Below are 15,875 nucleotides of genomic sequence, written 5' to 3'. Positions count from 1 at the left end.
ATAAATGATAATATTTTGTGACTTGAATACATGATTGGAATGTAGATCTTTACATTAACAGCATTTTAATGATGTAACTAGCTGGAAAACAGCTCATATATTTAAATCCTAATACTGTTGGTGTTTTTCTGTCCAGTTACTTATTATATACATTGTACGGTACATGCAAGTTAAGAAAAAATCAAATTGCTTTAAGAAAAGTACGATATTATATTAATACAACTAACTCAGTACGATGTTTGATTAAGTTTGAAAAATGTCTAATCATTTAAACACCAAGCCTGTATTTTTAATGCAAGCTAATTATAAATAGCACTAGTTATAAATTTGGACAGGGACTAAATTTTTGTCACTTTGCCTCTACACACCACCCCAGTGGATTTTAAATCAAACAATCAATATGCAATTGAAGTGTCGACTTCCAACTTTAATTCAGGAAGTTTAACAAAAGTAATCAACTGTTTTGGAATTAAATACAATTTAAACACAGTCCTCCAACTACATTATACTGATCTTCATGTGTGAAACTTGTGCAGGGCCCGCTGAAATTTGCAAATGCAAAAATAAAATAAAAACTTAGGAAAACAAAACAAAACCCAAAAGGTTGATTCTGTTCATCTGGATGTCGTAGCGTTTTCAGTGGGAGAAACGTTTCGTCACTCATCCAAATGACTTCTTCAGCCTCAGCTGACTGCAGGTTTCCCCAACCTTATAAACAGTACGTTGCATAATGACTGAAACTAGCACCACTGAATGAACAATGGGCTGACATTGTTCATTAAGTGGTGCTAGTTTCAGTCATATCGACCAGTTTCACTGACTTTTTGAACATGTCAAACATAAGGAATCATTTGCGCTTCCTAACACTGAGACCGGGCTAATTGTGTAGCTCTGGGTCAATTCCTTTTACAAAGTGTTGCGTTTACTTTAATATTTACTCTAAACTTCTTAAAGATGTGAAATTACAATTGGATAAAAATCAAATAAACAATTTCAATAATATAAAAAAACGAAACTTTAAACATTTTCTTAAAACTTACAGAAACAAATCTATTCAAAACTACAGACAAAAAAATGAATAAAAAAGTCAAAACATAAAACTACAAAAACAAATGAAAACAACACAAAAGACAACAATGTAACTATAAAATCTTTAATTCTCTTTAGAAAATTTTGTACTTTTTCGGTCAAGTAATAATCAAACATTCTTAACAGACAAGGCTGTATCTTTTCACAGGACCATTTTTAAAACAGCCACAGTAATGCTAAACAGTCATCAAGTACAAAGAAAATATCACTATAAAATATGTTTACTTCTTTTCCTCTTATGTCAAGCTCCCAACGTATCAATTTTGACATATATCAGCATAGTTCAGCTTTTTAACATGTACTCAGGAAAAACCTTCCAGAAAGCAGCTAACAATTTGAAGTGAGTCTGTTATTCTTCACCCTACTTGCTGCAGTTTTTTTATACTGTTTCAATAGGAGATGCTCAAATTTAACATGGCCAAAATATAATGAGGTTGGCATATGTGCAAAGTTTAGGTGTGAAAGTTGCCTCTATAGTCTTTGCTCATTTATGTCAAGGTGAGAGTGGATATTCCTAAGATAATCATCTCAGGGACTCAGCTTTGGCTCTGCTGTTTGCGAGGGGCCCTCAATCAGAATAAACCTGCTTAATGGAAGAAAAGCTAAAACGGATGTTTAACCGAGGAGCTGCCTCAGGGCTCAAGGTCAATTTGTCAGCTGCATTCACATAAAGCTGACAAGTAGTGTATGTAAGTAAGACATAACTGACTCAGACACTGACAGGTTCAGCTTTTGACATAAATAGAAAAACAAACAAACAAAAAATTCTGATGTTAAATGTTGAAAAATTTGTAGCTTTGAATGCTGCAGGCATCAATCTAATGTGGACGATATTCACAACTTCTACATGTAAATTTTTAGATGGAGCTGACGTCACACTGCGGTTTCATACTCTACGAAAGTCTCGGGAAGAAAATTTTCCCTCTCTTCCAGTGATGATCTATCTTCTTGTGGGAATGCCAGTCCATTAACTTCTTTGTGTTGTGAAGGTTGCCTCTGCGGTGCTGCAAGCTATATGTATATATTTTTTTAATTTAAAAAGATAAAAACACACATAAGGAAACTGATTTTATCAAATATTCATACCTGTGAAAAAGCAGCAAATATTTAACAGTGATCATTTTGATTATAAACACCATGTTAGTTAGCATGGTGACATTATGCTAAATGCTACTGGTAGACACTCCCTTATTCACAAGGGGTCTCCACAGAAGGTAGCTTTACATGTTCAATTTGGTATTTTATGTCAGAGATCCTTTCTGATACAGCCCCAAAGGGGGATCAAACCAGGGATGTTTCACATACTGCTACTGCTGTATTTTGTGCTACACATTTCCATAAACTGTTAGAATGACTGACTGCTGCAAACTTCTGAATTTTGACTCTAAATGATGCAGAGTAAATACGAACGAAATGCAAGAAAGCATACATAATATTTAGTCTAATTTTTGGAAAAAAGGGGAAGCAGCATTATATTCAGTGGTGCCTGAAGATGTTTACGGATAATCCCTCCCACTGCCTCCATATCCAACACTCTCTCATCTCCAACATAATAAAAAATGTCTCTGAGACCAGATTTTTACTCCTGCAAGAATACAACCTCTGACGAATCAGTTAGGATAAATTACTTATAATGAAGATGAAGGAAGTCACCCAGTCCTGAATCCTTTTAAGTCCTCGGAAATAGGTCAATGCACCTCTTTCAGTTTTAGTCTAAAAAGAACTATGAGTTTCTTACATAGCCCTGACTGATATGAGGATTCCTTACACAAGACTGAAATATTCTTGATTAGAGTCTCTCTGATTATCTGATTAGTCTAACTGTTCCAATTCTTACTTTAAAACCAGAGGAGACCATGCTTTTCAGGTTGTAGCACCTACATTTTGCAATAGCCTTCATCAACCTGTCAGGTCAGCTCAATAAAAATTAGTTTTAAATTTGCACGACTGAACAATCTGCAATTTGCAGTGTTAATCCTGGCGATTAGCAGTCAGTTAATAAATAAATCTAATCCGCAGGTTCATACATATTACTACTGGATGAGTTAATTTTTCATGTACTGCAGCCTGGCATTGCTTCTAGTGACGGCATATAGATATTTGCTCAATAATAAGAAAATAATTACATCCATGGCCTGCAAGCACATTCAACTCATCCTTTTTCGCTTTCAACTCTGCAATGGGTTCGTGATGCAGATGTGAAGTTGTGGTCGCACTACTGCTTCTGTGCAGTTTGTATATGGGCACTTTCTGTATTTTACAGGGTTAGAATAAAATGTTAATATGTGGCACTATCAGAGATGGAAAAAGATGCAAGAAAGACAGGACAAGAAAGGAAGGATGATTATTTTTAAAGGCGAGCACTGCTTAGAAAGTGAAATTTACATGCTTGGAATTTTAAACTGTATATGTAATGTTGTAATTAACTTTAAATTTTTTTGAGTCAGATATTTATAAATAAATGATGTGTTGCTGAATTACATTTTTGTGAAAATGTCTTGCACAATGAACTGAAGTACACTAATTCTGTGTTATACAAAGACTGGATGAAAATATCAGGAAATTTAGGACAGGCTAAACTGGTTAGTTTGGAGTAATGTGTTAAAGTTTACAGTGCTGGACTGTTTACATCTAGGTAGCTGACATGAATGTATATTCAAATTGACGATGCTGATTAGATTCACTGAATTGTACCTTTCTTATTGGAAAGGTCTAGGTGTTGGAAATTAGTTATAAAGCTTGTGTAACAGTTACTAATATCATGCAGAATTCGGTTGGCTAAAAAGGGCAGAAAGAGCAAAACAAATTATTCTGACTTATTTCTAAGTAATTTTGTTCCCCATGCTGCACCACTACGCCCAATCTTATTGTTCCCCACCTGCCAAATCCCACTTTAGCTGCCTGCAAATCATGATCCTGAAAAGAGGCTCTTGAAAAAAGTCCCGCGCTTCCAAATTCTAGTAAACATTTCAAAACATCATCTCTGTGTCACTGGGGTTATCTTTACTTAATGCTTTACTATTATTCTACTGCAAATACATTATATATAAACGTTGCAAGGTTCTTTGCTATTAAATCGATCATTTCACTCACAGTTTGTCCCAGTGGAGTCACACAGCAGAGCTTCTTCTTCAGGTGTTCAGGTAGAAAACAAAAAAGTTTTCCTAACAAGGGATAGAGTGTTCCTGGCATCACATCTTCTTCCTTTGTTGGGCCTAAGAAACATAATTAAGAATTTCTATTAAAAATTTTATAAAGAAAAGTTATGGACAATAAAGATATGCATAAGAACTCACCTACCTGTGAGAAAGCTGATAATCAGGCCTATTAAAATGACTGTAGTGCAGTTAAAGCCACTGTACCACATGTAGGACAGGGAGTAAAATCTCTTGAGTCCAGACGGTTGGCTGAAGAACAAAGAGATGCTTAAGGAGATGATCAATGAGGAGAGGTCACAGTGTGCAGCCGGAGTGATCCGTACCTCAGAGTGGTATTGTTGAACGCTGTCTGAATTGCAATAGTCGCATTGGCGCCGCATTCGAGTGGTAGTGGTCTTGTGCTACGAGTGAGGATGCTTCCAATGCCGAGCCAGAAAGCCACAACCAGTCCTGCACACAGACCTACCAGAGCTCCCTGGAAACAATTACCAAAATAAGTTAATAAATAAATAAACAGCATTATTGTGAAGTTACATTAGAAGTCAACTTACGATGGAGTTGGCCCACGGGAAGAACATCCCGAGACAAAACAGACCAAGAATAGGACCACCAACCATGCCGAAGATTTTCAAAGCCACCTAACGTTAAATATGATAAACAATCGGTCCAAACATAGAAGTATGTTGATTATAAAGTTATAACCGGTGCGAGCTTACCTGTAAAACCGAATCACCCATGAGGTGAGTGAGATATGCCATGGCCAGGCAGAGCAGTCCATAGGACATAGCTTATTAAGGAGACACAAGTATAAACTTTAGGGTCAAAGCATCATTTTCAATTCACTGCTTTAATTCACAAATTGCAACATTTAAAGCTTCAGAGAGCAGACCTAAAACTTTGGACAGCAGGGTTGCTCTCGCCTCTGTCATGGCAGGATATTGCGGTTTGATGAGGTCTTCCATTGTTACAGTAGCTAAAGAGTTGAAGGCCGACGATATGGTGCTAAACAAGAAAAGGAAAAAAGGGCGTGTAACTTTAAAATGCAAATTTAAAGCATGTTTCACCTCTTGGATTCTAGTTACCAAATCATTACAGCAATAAGAGTTGATGTAAAAGATAAACAACCACAGTTACCACCTTGTATTATTGGCCTGTAGCAAGTCTTATCTTTGAGTCCAGGTGAACTTTGGTAACAAATTTGAGGAAATGCTCTTATTAATTATCTTCAAGAGATAAAGAGAATGGAACAGTGTTTCAACTCCACAACAGAGCTATAAAGCAAGCTCCACATAAACAGTCAGGTTCTCTTTATGTTTACTCGCTTGACAAAACCTACAATTCCTATCAGAGATAACACCTAACACAACAGTGGTTATTATTATTATTATTTTGTACACACAAATATGTGACATCTGCACGTTAGAGCTCTGAAACTTTCATGTTGATGCATTTATAAGATCAAAATTATGCAGTGTGTTCAGTTCTGAGTCAGTAAAATGGACACCAGGAGAGTTTGTCACAAGATCAAAGTAAAAGTCACTAAAAGTCACATCTGTAGATAAAATGACCTACAAATGAAACACAAACATTTACATATTTTCTGTATCACCAACTTCATAAATGTAAATTCCAGTGGCAATGAGACTAGCAGCTGTAAAATTATAGCCACGGTTTGTGCTGCTGTAACTTCATAGCTGGGCTTAAACTGGTGGCGTTACTAAGCTACATCTCTACAGGTAAAACTGGTTCCTTAAGCAGTGAATCTATACAACACTTAAAGATTCTGTAAATAATAGAAATAGTGAAAATGAGTCACTTCCAATTGTGAACATAACCTGTTCCAGCCCAGGTTAGCTGTTCAACAGAAGTTGCTATGGTGATCTAACCTGAAAAGAGAGCCACCTTTATGGTATTCTTCATGACAAATAGCCTACAAGTGCAGCAGGTTATTCACACTGGAATGTATGACTTTAGACTCAGCATAGCACACTAATCCATTAATCTTGGTTCGTAGTACACCTCCCAGGTTCACTCTGAGTGTGTGTAGGAGCAGTACCTGTGCCCCACTGACAGTGAAACTGCATCACAAAGATCAGCACAGCCACAAATTACAGCAAAAAAAGAATATTTTTTTTGTCTCTTCACTTTTAATGAGAGTGAAAAACCTGCTTTTCTTTTGGAAATGTGAGTTAAAATGTTTCCTATTTTAACAAAGATGCATGTAAACATCATGCAATGTTGGGGTCATGGACAATTATTGAAAATGTGTCCATACGTGACGATGAGTAGATAATGCAGGTATCATGACAAGCCTAATGCTGAGGGATGAAATACTGTGGAAAGAGGATTGGTAGTAAAAATTATTCTGTCTCTGCAGAAACTGTGGAAAGTCCCGTACCTGAGGGCTGCACTGAATAAACAAGCAATGAAGAGTCCAGGCAGCCCAGGCAGACCGTGCAGCATATCCATCACAAAATATATCACCATCTGTGGGAAACAAACTATAAACATATCTTCCTGGTACCTTCAGTTCGATTTGCATAAATTTATCATTTTCCAGGAACAAAACACATATTGTATCATCTCTGACGTCCAAAACACACTAGAGAGACATGAGTCAAATGTAATGAAAGGTATCACTATAAAATATAAAACTATATACCAATGCTGTTTTTTTGTGCCCTCAGGGGTACTTCATTTAATTCGGCATGAATATTTTTGATCATCCTTCAAATTTCACTTCAGATTTTGTTCACTCCAGAAAAGAGTATGACAGTTATGCAATATTCATCCTGGATGGATGGATGGATGGATGGATGGATGGGAACACTAAAAACATTACACAGCACAGTGCAACTCACTGCATCCCGTGAAGAACTGGCCAGCTTGTCAGAGTGGTCCTCTCCACAGTAACGTGCAAACATGACCAGCCCCATCACACAACTTAGAGCCAGAGCCAGCTGCAGGGAGGGAAAAACCATGTAGCAAGACCTGCAGGAGGTTGGGAACATAATAAGGTGCTAACTTTGAAGTCAGCTTCTTGTCATTTTCTTTTTATTTCACTCATCCTTTTTGCAGATGTTTTTTTTTTTTTTCATTTTTTTTGGAGCACCCTCCTTTAAACTTGCCGAGCAGAGTGGCTAACACATATAGCTAATCTAACAGCCACAGGATTTAATAAAGCACATGAATACATACAAGCTAGCTTGAAATAAAATATTTAGAGGCTCATCTACTGTGTCCTTCCATCTCTGTTGTGTCATGAATAACTGTAGAACATATTATCAGTATGAATTTACAAGAATCTTTGCTTTAATATGAAAGCCACTGCTTACCTGACAGCCTCTTTCTCTGTGCGTGAGCTGAGGTATCTTTGGACCTGAGCCTGGTTCACACCATACAGGGACAGCATGAGGAAGACCCCACCGACCCCAAGAGTCCAGAAGGTGTGTCTCTCTGTCGGATCTGGGTTTAGACTGTATCACAGACGAGAGAGAGAGAGAGATGCGGTTTAAAGACTATATCTTATGAAATCAAATGCATGGACCGGAGCTCTTTCCAACAAGCCTCCATGTAGAGTAAACTTGCAACAGCAGGTAATGATTCCAAATATACTATTTGAAGAATACAGTCCTGGGTTAATTTAATAAAAAAAAAAAAGCAATAGCTGACAAAACCTTTCTTAAAACTGCAGAAACAAAAATTTGCAAGTACTAAATATTGAAGAGAAACACATTCAAACTAGATTTGATTTATTTTTTTCCTCCCTCTATTAAATAAGTGGAGGTTTTAATGTCACCTGCAGTACTATAACCTGCATTTAACTTGTAGGATAGGTGAAGGATTGTTTTTCGTTTGTAAGACAGTCTTACAAACGAAAAACAATCCTTCACAAACATTTTTTCAGATTTTCCGCATCCATGTAAATCCAACCGCTACTTTGCTGAAGTAGCCTCAGGTGCCAACAGACACATTTTTACAGCTCCCATGGAGCCAGGTGATATTGGTTTCCATCTGCCAGTCATTGTTTAGAATGCAGATAAATTTTAATAACCAAATGCAAACCTAATTTCTCACCAGAAAAACCGCACTGTGGTTTTTAAATGTACGAGCTACAACAAAACAAAGCGTTAGATTTCAGAGTGCTTTAATTCTGCAGCTGTTCGAAAGACTGTTAGAAAGAAGGAAGTTTCGTGTGGTTGCCGGTGCGAAAAATAACGACAGCTTTATTGGAGTGTGCGATGTATTTGACTATCATCTGTATATATATGCAGTGTATTTTATTTTCCCCCCATCTTTATCTGCATGCAACTAATGCGTGCTCAGTGTTGTACACCCCAGAAAGCTTTCAGTATCAAATATCATGCCCCTTGCCTGCATATTTTACATATTCATATGAAAACTCTATAAAGAGTCATTTCCATTAAGCAAACTTCAAACGCACTCGAGACCAGAGATGCGGTTTCCCTCCCAGACTTTCCTCCAAACATCAGCCACTCCTCCAGTCTTCTGCACTCCCACCACAATGACAGCCAGCTGCCCTGCAAACATCACAACAGTCTGAAAGACGTCTGTCCAGATGACGGCCTTCAAACCACCCTGAGACAAAAAGGCACCGAAAGCATTAAAAGGCTACATCTGTGAATCAAGAAGTATTCAACTGCTACTCAAAAATAAAGACCCTACTAAAAAATATTTATTGGTATTTTTGCAGGTTTTTTGTCAGTTCTTGCAAGTTATTTTTATAGAGTAGCAAAGGCAGTGTTGACAGAAGAGCAAGTCATTCCTATCAGGTTAAGCTCAATGAAATCACTCTCAATTTATTCAAAGCCCTTGTAGAAGGCTGTGCAAACTGAGCCTGTGATGTAACTCACCAGTGATGTGTACAACGTGCACACTAGTCCAGTGGCCAGCACTGTTCCCCATAGTTCAAACCCAGTGACTGCAAAAACAGAGACAGAGAGCAACCCACTGAACCACAAGAATTATTTAGTTAAATTCAATGAGAAAGTTAAAAAAAAAGATAAATGACCTCTTCTTACCTGCATTTAGTGCAAAGGCAGGAGTATACACACAAACTCCCATATAGATAACCTGCAGTCGGGCAAAAAGAAAATGTCAGCTTCATAGAAAAACCTTTGAACTTTAAGGCCTTTATATTATTGAATGCACTAAAGCGGTCCACTAAATGTGCAAAGTGACATTAAGTTTATTCTCCTTATAGCTGAGAGTAAAAAAGAGAATATTTACACTGCTTTATTATATCTGCTTAAAATAAAACTAGAGCTGGTACAACATGACATAGCTACTGGGTATCAGTCTTCCTCTTCTCCTTCTGCCTGCTCCCTTTAAAGGTTGCCACAGTGGATCATCTGCCTCCATCTCACACTATCTCTAACATCCTCCTCTGTCACACCAACCCTGTGTATGTCCTCCTTCAGTACATCCATAATCTTTTCTGTGGTCTTCCTCCTTTCTTCCTGCCTGGCAGCTCCACCATCAACATCTTTTGTCCAGCATATATCGTTTCTCTGCACATGTCCAAACCATCTCAGCCTTGTCTTAACTTTGTCTCCAAACTGCTCAATCTAACCTGTCCCTCTGATGTAGTTATTTCTAATCTTGCCAATTTTGGCCCCTCTCAGTGAAAATATTAACATCTTCAACTCTACCATCTCCAGCTCCATTAAACTTGTCCACCTTCTCTAACCCTGTCATTTACAGTTATTCTGTCTTGCTTTTTACCAGTTGTACAGAATACCATTATTATAAAATGTTATGTTACATAAAAAAAAATCTTAATAGGTTACACAAGGGAGGTTATTTATATTTTACTCCTGTGAGAAAGACAGCAGTGATGTTGTATTTGTAGCTGTGGTATTTGAATATCAAATATTGGGAAAAAACCTTGCATCAGCACATCCTGTGTTATCGCACTGCAGTGCTGCACTCACCATTTGAAAGATGAAGGTCAAAGTTCCACATATGCGTACTGCTTTGCTGAAGCGCAGCTCAAGATACTGTGAAACAAAGCAGCATAAGAAATCCAAAGATAAGTTCGCTTTAACTGAGTACTGGTGAAAAATGAAAATGCTTCGGCAAACCTGGTAAGCGCTTGAGACGCGCAGTCTGTAAAACACTGGAATGAAAATGTGAGCTGGAATGAAGAGGCCCAGGATGTAGGCGCAGCCGATGAACCAGTACTGAGTGCCGTGCGTGTAGATCTCTGCTGGTACGCCAATGATAGCCACGGCCGACTGGAACGAGGCAATGAGCGAGAGGGAAACGGGGAGGCAGCCCATGCTTCTGTCTGCCATTAAGAACTCTTGAGTCGTGCGCTGACGCCCACCAGACAGAGCGTAGTACAGCCCGATGCCCATAGAGGCAGCGAGTAAGACGGCAAATATCACATAGTCTATAACCGTGAAGAACTTCTGGTCGGACGGGTCCATCTTGATTGTCTCCTGGCTGCAGTTTGAGAAGATTGTGTGCTTCTTCACACACACAGTCAGAAAAATAGGAAACGTCTTTGTTCACACCCATCAGTCATAACAGTCCAAAAACCTTGAAGGAAACAAAAAAAGCTGAATAAATATGCATGTGGGCTGGCTGTTGAAGGTTGGTGCTTTGAATCCTGGGCAAGATACTAAACTCAAGTTGCTCTTTGATGCATCCATTGGAGTATAAATGTCAGACAGAAAGCACTTAAGCATTAAAAAGTGCTTGTATGAAAGGGTGTGAATGGGTGAGTGTTTTATAAAGCACTCTGAGTGCTCAGTTAGATTAGAAAAGCGCTATTTAAGAACCTGTCTATTTATCATTTGCATGTGAGGTGATCTGCTCAGATATCAGAGTTATTATTTATATTATGTAATATTATTCTATTCAGCCCTTTTCTACTTATAAAATTTAAAAAACAACAACAACTTTGCAAAAGTGGGAGAAGAAACACATCTTCACACAGCTGATTTGCTTGTGCTTTTCTTAGACATTTGTGCTCCTGCTCAGACAAACAGATTCAGCACTGAGTCTGCTGTCACTAAACTGTAATGCTTGCATCAAAGCACCGCTGCTACATGAGAATATCACCAATCTGTGCAATGTATAGCAGACAAACTGAAGTCACGTAACCTCTCACTATGTCAACTTTTCCCTGCTTGTGCTGATCCAAAAATAATGTCAGCTGTTTTGGAAAGGGGGAGGTTCCTTGCTCCTGAGCTACAGCAGGAACAAGTCACTGTGAGTTTTCAAGGTCAATGACATCAAATGTTTAAACAAGCGCTTCCAGCTGTGGCGAAGAGGGGTTAAAAGGTCATTTTAAAACGTGTTTTCTTATCAGAATATACAGCCAATAAAAATATTTCAGTGGAATGTACTATAAATTCACACGGGTTGCAGTATTTTTAAATTGACTGCTTAACTAAATCAAGCAAAATTACCTAGAAGATTGTTTTCAAAACATTTGGGGGGTTTTAGCATTACAAATAGGTGTCACCCAAGAGTCCAGGGTGGCATCCTCATGTAGCTTGTTTTGATTTCCTTCCACATTAAAACAGACTGAAGGTTGAAATCCTTTCATCTGGCCGGGAGCCAGATTAGGTATTAATATACTGTAAAAAAATCTCTGCTGATCAATTAATTGATCATTTTGCCTCAAACCCCACAAAGGAGGCGCACAAAATACAAGGTCACAAAAGCCTCGCTGTACTATAGCAAAGCATGATGCAGGATTTTAAAAGTGACTTTAACTTGACTTGGAGACACTGTTGCTGTAGCTTTGATATTTTAGTTATAAATAACTGTCCCGTGACCGTCTGTAACGTTATCTGCATAACTTGACTGGGTATGAAGGAAATGGCCCTAATCAAGACAGCATGGTGTGTGAGAGGAAACAGTGTGCTAGCGGAGACAGAACACGTACAACAGCATTGAGCAGGGTTACCTTTACAGGGCAGCACTGCGGGTATCCGGGTGAGTGTAACCGTCACCATGCCTTTCACTGAGACGTTCAAGAGCACTGCGTTAGTTAAAACTTGATGAGGAAGGTATTTCCATGAATGAAATCACGACTTTATGAAAATCAAGGGTTGTATTTTCAAATAAACGTGTGTCTTGTGTGTTTAAACTTATGCTATGTTGAAAAAAGCACTTGAACACACTTACCATGCTAATCTGTCGCTCCATTGCTCCATGTGATCGCAAACTGTTTTTAATTTTCTTCCGGGGTTGGAGAAGTGGGCGGTGTGGTGACGCAACAGCCGCCAAAATCAAAAACTTGCAAGAGGAGTGGATGTTTACATCGGATCAAGTACGTACAGAAAAATAAAGAAAAAGACTCGGGAAACATGGAGGGAGCACCTGCGAAAGGTACCTCGGAGCGAGAGCTTTTAACTAGCTTAGCGACACCGCAAGCTAGCTTATAAAGAACATTGTTGTGATGCAAAGTTCGTTAGCCTGCTAATGCTATGAGCTAATGTTTATTAGCACAACAATACAACAGTAAAACATTCGTTTGTGTCCTTTAGAAGTTAGTAAATGTGTGCTTTATCCTCAGGTGTTTTGAGTCACCTGAGTCTGCTGGAAGTTAAAGCCAGGAGTCGTAAAACTCAGCTTCAGCAGCAGAGTCGTGTGATGGAGCTGAAGGCTAAAGTTGAAGCACTGAAGACCCAGAGAGAGCAGCTGAAGGCACAGATACAGGCACACCAGGTTTGGGGACTCATGGTGGCAGAAGCTAACTTAGCGGACAAATATTTACGCAAAACACGTGATAAATTTATAAAATTATAAGCCGTATTTATATTCATAAAATATACAGTTTATAGTAGGATTACATTGAAATCTTTATCAAGATATGCTAGTTTATGTTAGAGTTTTACTTATATACTACAGTAGAGTACTCATCCTTACCTGACCATTTTCAGAAGAATATTGTATTTCTTTGTTAACCCATTTAACACCAATCTATAAATCAGAATCAGAATACTTTATTGATCCCTGGGGGAAATTATTTTTTTTGTTACAATGCTCCATTATAAACCAACATAAACCAACATTAACAAGACAGACAATACGCTAACTAAGAATAGTACAATATATATATATATATATATATATATATATATATATATATATATATACATACATACATAAGTCACTCATTAATAAATAGCTGGAAAAGAAACATGTGTAGTTGTAGCAGTAACCAGTGTGTTAAGTGGATGCGTTGTGCAGGGAAAATCATTCAAGCATAAAGAAGGTACAGGCATAAAATAGTATTTTTGATTGGGATTCAGATCCTGATTGTTTACTTAGGTGTGAGAAAGCAGTGATAAACCAACTGATTTCATGTTAATATGATGCTCACATTTGAACTGGGTCTGAAACGTTACATCACTTTCACATGCTGGTTGCACTTTCCTGTTACAGGACCTCCAGAAACTGAGGTTGGCTATGGACAAACCGTGTGCAGATGAAGAAGAGGAGAACATGGAGGAAGAGTCGGGGAACTCAAAACTTTTGGGGCTCATGGCCAGACACACTCAGCTGAAAGATCTTCTACATGCTCATCACCTCATTGGTATCAGCCTAACTGCAGTATTATTTCCTCTGGTTCAGTGTCACATGGAGATGTTTTCACTGACTTTTTCCAGTGTGTCTCATACTTCAGATCTTTATTGGCCTGTTTTAATCCTCTCTTTTTTCCTGCTCTGTTTTATTTGCTGATATCATCAGGTGGGTATGACATCATAAAGACTCGCAAAGGTAAAGGAGCGTGCGTATCTATCGCAACGGCCTATGAGGACGTCTTCTTAGACACCTTTAACCTGGAGATTGATCTGAAGCCAACTGTAAAGATTAGTCGCCACAACATCCCTCCCTTTATTCCCCTAAACAACCTTGCTGAGCAGAACAACATGCAGACAGACCTGAGGGTGTTTCTGGACACCCTCAGCAAACATCTCAACGCATTTGCTGGTCGCAAGCAGCAGCTGAAGCTTGTTAAGGTGCCAGATTTCACTTTTTTAAATTATATTTCACCATATCCCTCAGTAGCTGTGGCATCGCCCAATTAATGTTGACTCCATCATGTCAGCGTTCTGGGAGGGCAAAGCCATCTGTTGCAGGACTCCATGTTTAGGTGGCTGAAGATTTTTTTTAAAACATATCTCTGGCTGGACGTTTGGCCTTGTTCTACTACAGAATTAATTTACACTTTGATTAAATTATGAATAAGAATATAACAATCAAAAGTACCCTAAACATTTGCACAGTTCTTTTTATGAAACCTGTAGTTTTGTTGGTGAGCAGTAGAAACCGTAGAGTTTTGTTCCATTCATAGATTTTGAAAGCCAAGAACCCATTAATGTTAAGCACAAACTATTTATGGCCTTTAAAGCACAAAACCGTTTTGTATTCATTGCTATTTGTTTTAAAACAATATCAAATTGACCCTGTTTTGCTTTTTGTTTATAGGAGAAACATAAGTCGGTTGAGGTGATGGAGAGTAATGTTTTATGTTCATTACTGGTGCTGTTATTCACTGTGCCGAGAGAAAAGACAGCTGTGCTCTGCACACTGGACTACACGGACCACACCAGATGTCTCCCCACACGAGTCCATCTTGAAAGTGAAGGTAGGATTTTCACATTCATTTTTGTTTTAAATGCAAACTCAGTCCCATTCCCACAGGCGTATGATGCAACATGCTTTTACGAACATTTGTGGAAGTAATGGTCATTGTAAAGCGGTCACTGAATTGCAAAAAGGAAGCTTGTGAAATCCTAGATATTCAACCATCAGCTGCAAGTATATTACTGCAAAAGTGGAAGTGTTCAGGAGCCACAAGACGTCAGCCACAAACGGTTCATGAAGTGACAGGACTGTTTCAGTGGCTGAGCAGACTTTTGCTGTAATGCGACCCGATACTTTTGTCCATTTAATAGATGTAGAAAGTCTGTTTACAAACATGTGATGTTGTTGTTAAAGACATCCATAAAACTTAAATTTGGTAATGTTGTTTAATGTTGATTTCCTTTTGTTTGTTGCAGACAAACAGCTTCCCGATTCTTCACAGTGGAAGAAAAACTGCACCTTACTTATGGAGACTCCTGTGCACAAAGCTTTAATAACCATGAAGAAAATGGGAAGCATTGTTTAATTTATTCACTAATATGTATTAAATTAGTTTTGCTGTTGCATTTTGCTAAAAGAGTAATGTACTTACTCATTTTTCATTTTTGTTTTTAAAGTATTAAATTGTAAGAAAGTGAAGTTTCCAAATGTTCAAGCAAAAAGTCTTAAAATTCAGACAATAAAAGTCATATTTGTGATGCGATCGCTGTTTTTTGTCCCTGTCTCTATATACATGGTCTGTAAATACTGTCTCTGATGTTGCTATTAACTTGTGTGTAACATCAACCTGCCAGAGGGTCTACAGATGGAAATTAGGCTATAATCTGGCATAGTTACATTTGTTAAAATGTTCAATAATATGTATTGTCCCTCTTTCTAATAAAGAAAGGAAAAACATCAATTTTATTTTATTTATTTATTATTTTGCACACTGTTGCGCTGAGTACAGTCATACAGGTATGCTTGTTGCCATGGCAGTCTCAGCACATGTAATAC

At 38.1% G+C, this 15,875-nt stretch overlaps 2 protein-coding genes across 3 annotated transcripts; one reads left to right on the top strand and one right to left on the bottom strand.

Annotated features, from left to right (window-relative positions):
• Positions 1 to 1,139: 1,139 nt before the first annotated feature.
• On the bottom strand, positions 1,140 to 12,508 carry slc5a6b (solute carrier family 5 member 6). 2 transcript variants are annotated; one of them, XM_084914195.1, is made up of 17 exons: positions 12,411 to 12,508; positions 12,190 to 12,246; positions 10,352 to 10,811; positions 10,202 to 10,267; positions 9,290 to 9,341; positions 9,122 to 9,189; positions 8,692 to 8,846; positions 7,583 to 7,723; positions 7,109 to 7,238; positions 6,646 to 6,734; positions 5,137 to 5,249; positions 4,964 to 5,034; positions 4,799 to 4,885; positions 4,571 to 4,722; positions 4,390 to 4,496; positions 4,183 to 4,304; positions 1,140 to 2,100 (listed from the first exon to the last, which is right to left on the bottom strand). In XM_084914195.1, the coding sequence occupies exons 3-17, from the start codon at positions 10,697 to 10,699 to the stop codon at positions 1,963 to 1,965; spliced, it is 1,839 nt and encodes a 612-aa protein (XP_084770321.1). In that variant the 5' UTR covers positions 10,700 to 10,811; positions 12,190 to 12,246; positions 12,411 to 12,508; the 3' UTR covers positions 1,140 to 1,962. The 2 variants fall into 2 exon arrangements, with proteins under 2 accessions (XP_084770321.1, XP_084770322.1); XM_084914196.1 differs by having other exon boundaries at positions 12,190 to 12,264; positions 12,411 to 12,496.
• On the top strand, positions 12,043 to 15,780 carry cenpo (centromere protein O). The gene is made up of 7 exons (XM_084914201.1): positions 12,043 to 12,218; positions 12,483 to 12,614; positions 12,802 to 12,953; positions 13,674 to 13,824; positions 13,980 to 14,251; positions 14,721 to 14,880; positions 15,296 to 15,780. The coding sequence occupies exons 1-7, from the start codon at positions 12,122 to 12,124 to the stop codon at positions 15,403 to 15,405; spliced, it is 1,074 nt and encodes a 357-aa protein (XP_084770327.1). The 5' UTR covers positions 12,043 to 12,121; the 3' UTR covers positions 15,406 to 15,780.
• The last annotated feature ends 95 nt before the right edge of the window (positions 15,781 to 15,875 follow it).

This window comes from Perissodus microlepis, chromosome 19 (genome assembly GCF_051167445.1).
Source record: "Perissodus microlepis isolate ML-2025 ecotype Zambia chromosome 19, ASM5116744v1, whole genome shotgun sequence".
NCBI classification, from domain to species: domain Eukaryota; kingdom Metazoa; phylum Chordata; class Actinopteri; order Cichliformes; family Cichlidae; genus Perissodus; species Perissodus microlepis.
Note: the sequence above shows the minus strand (reverse complement) of the source record. Positions and strands in the feature narration are given on the sequence as shown.

What these genes read in the sequence shown, in the direction of transcription:
- slc5a6b (XM_084914195.1), bottom strand. Translation starts at nt 10,699, where the DNA reads ATGGACCCGTCCGACCAGAAGTTCTTCACGGTTATAGACTATGTGATA. An exon ending in GCGTCTCAAGCGCTTACCAG is followed by an intron (nt 10,268 to 10,351) that starts GTTTGCCGAAGC and finishes TTTGTTTCACAG; the next exon opens with TATCTTGAGCTGCGCTTCAG. An exon ending in ACAGAGAAAGAGGCTGTCAG is followed by an intron (nt 7,239 to 7,582) that starts GTAAGCAGTGGC and finishes AACCTCCTGCAG; the next exon opens with GTCTTGCTACATGGTTTTTC.
- cenpo (XM_084914201.1), top strand. Translation starts at nt 12,122, where the DNA reads ATGGTGTGTGAGAGGAAACAGTGTGCTAGCGGAGACAGAACACGTACA. An exon ending in GGAGGGAGCACCTGCGAAAG is followed by an intron (nt 12,615 to 12,801) that starts GTACCTCGGAGC and finishes CTTTATCCTCAG; the next exon opens with GTGTTTTGAGTCACCTGAGT. An exon ending in AGTCCATCTTGAAAGTGAAG is followed by an intron (nt 14,881 to 15,295) that starts GTAGGATTTTCA and finishes TGTTTGTTGCAG; the next exon opens with ACAAACAGCTTCCCGATTCT.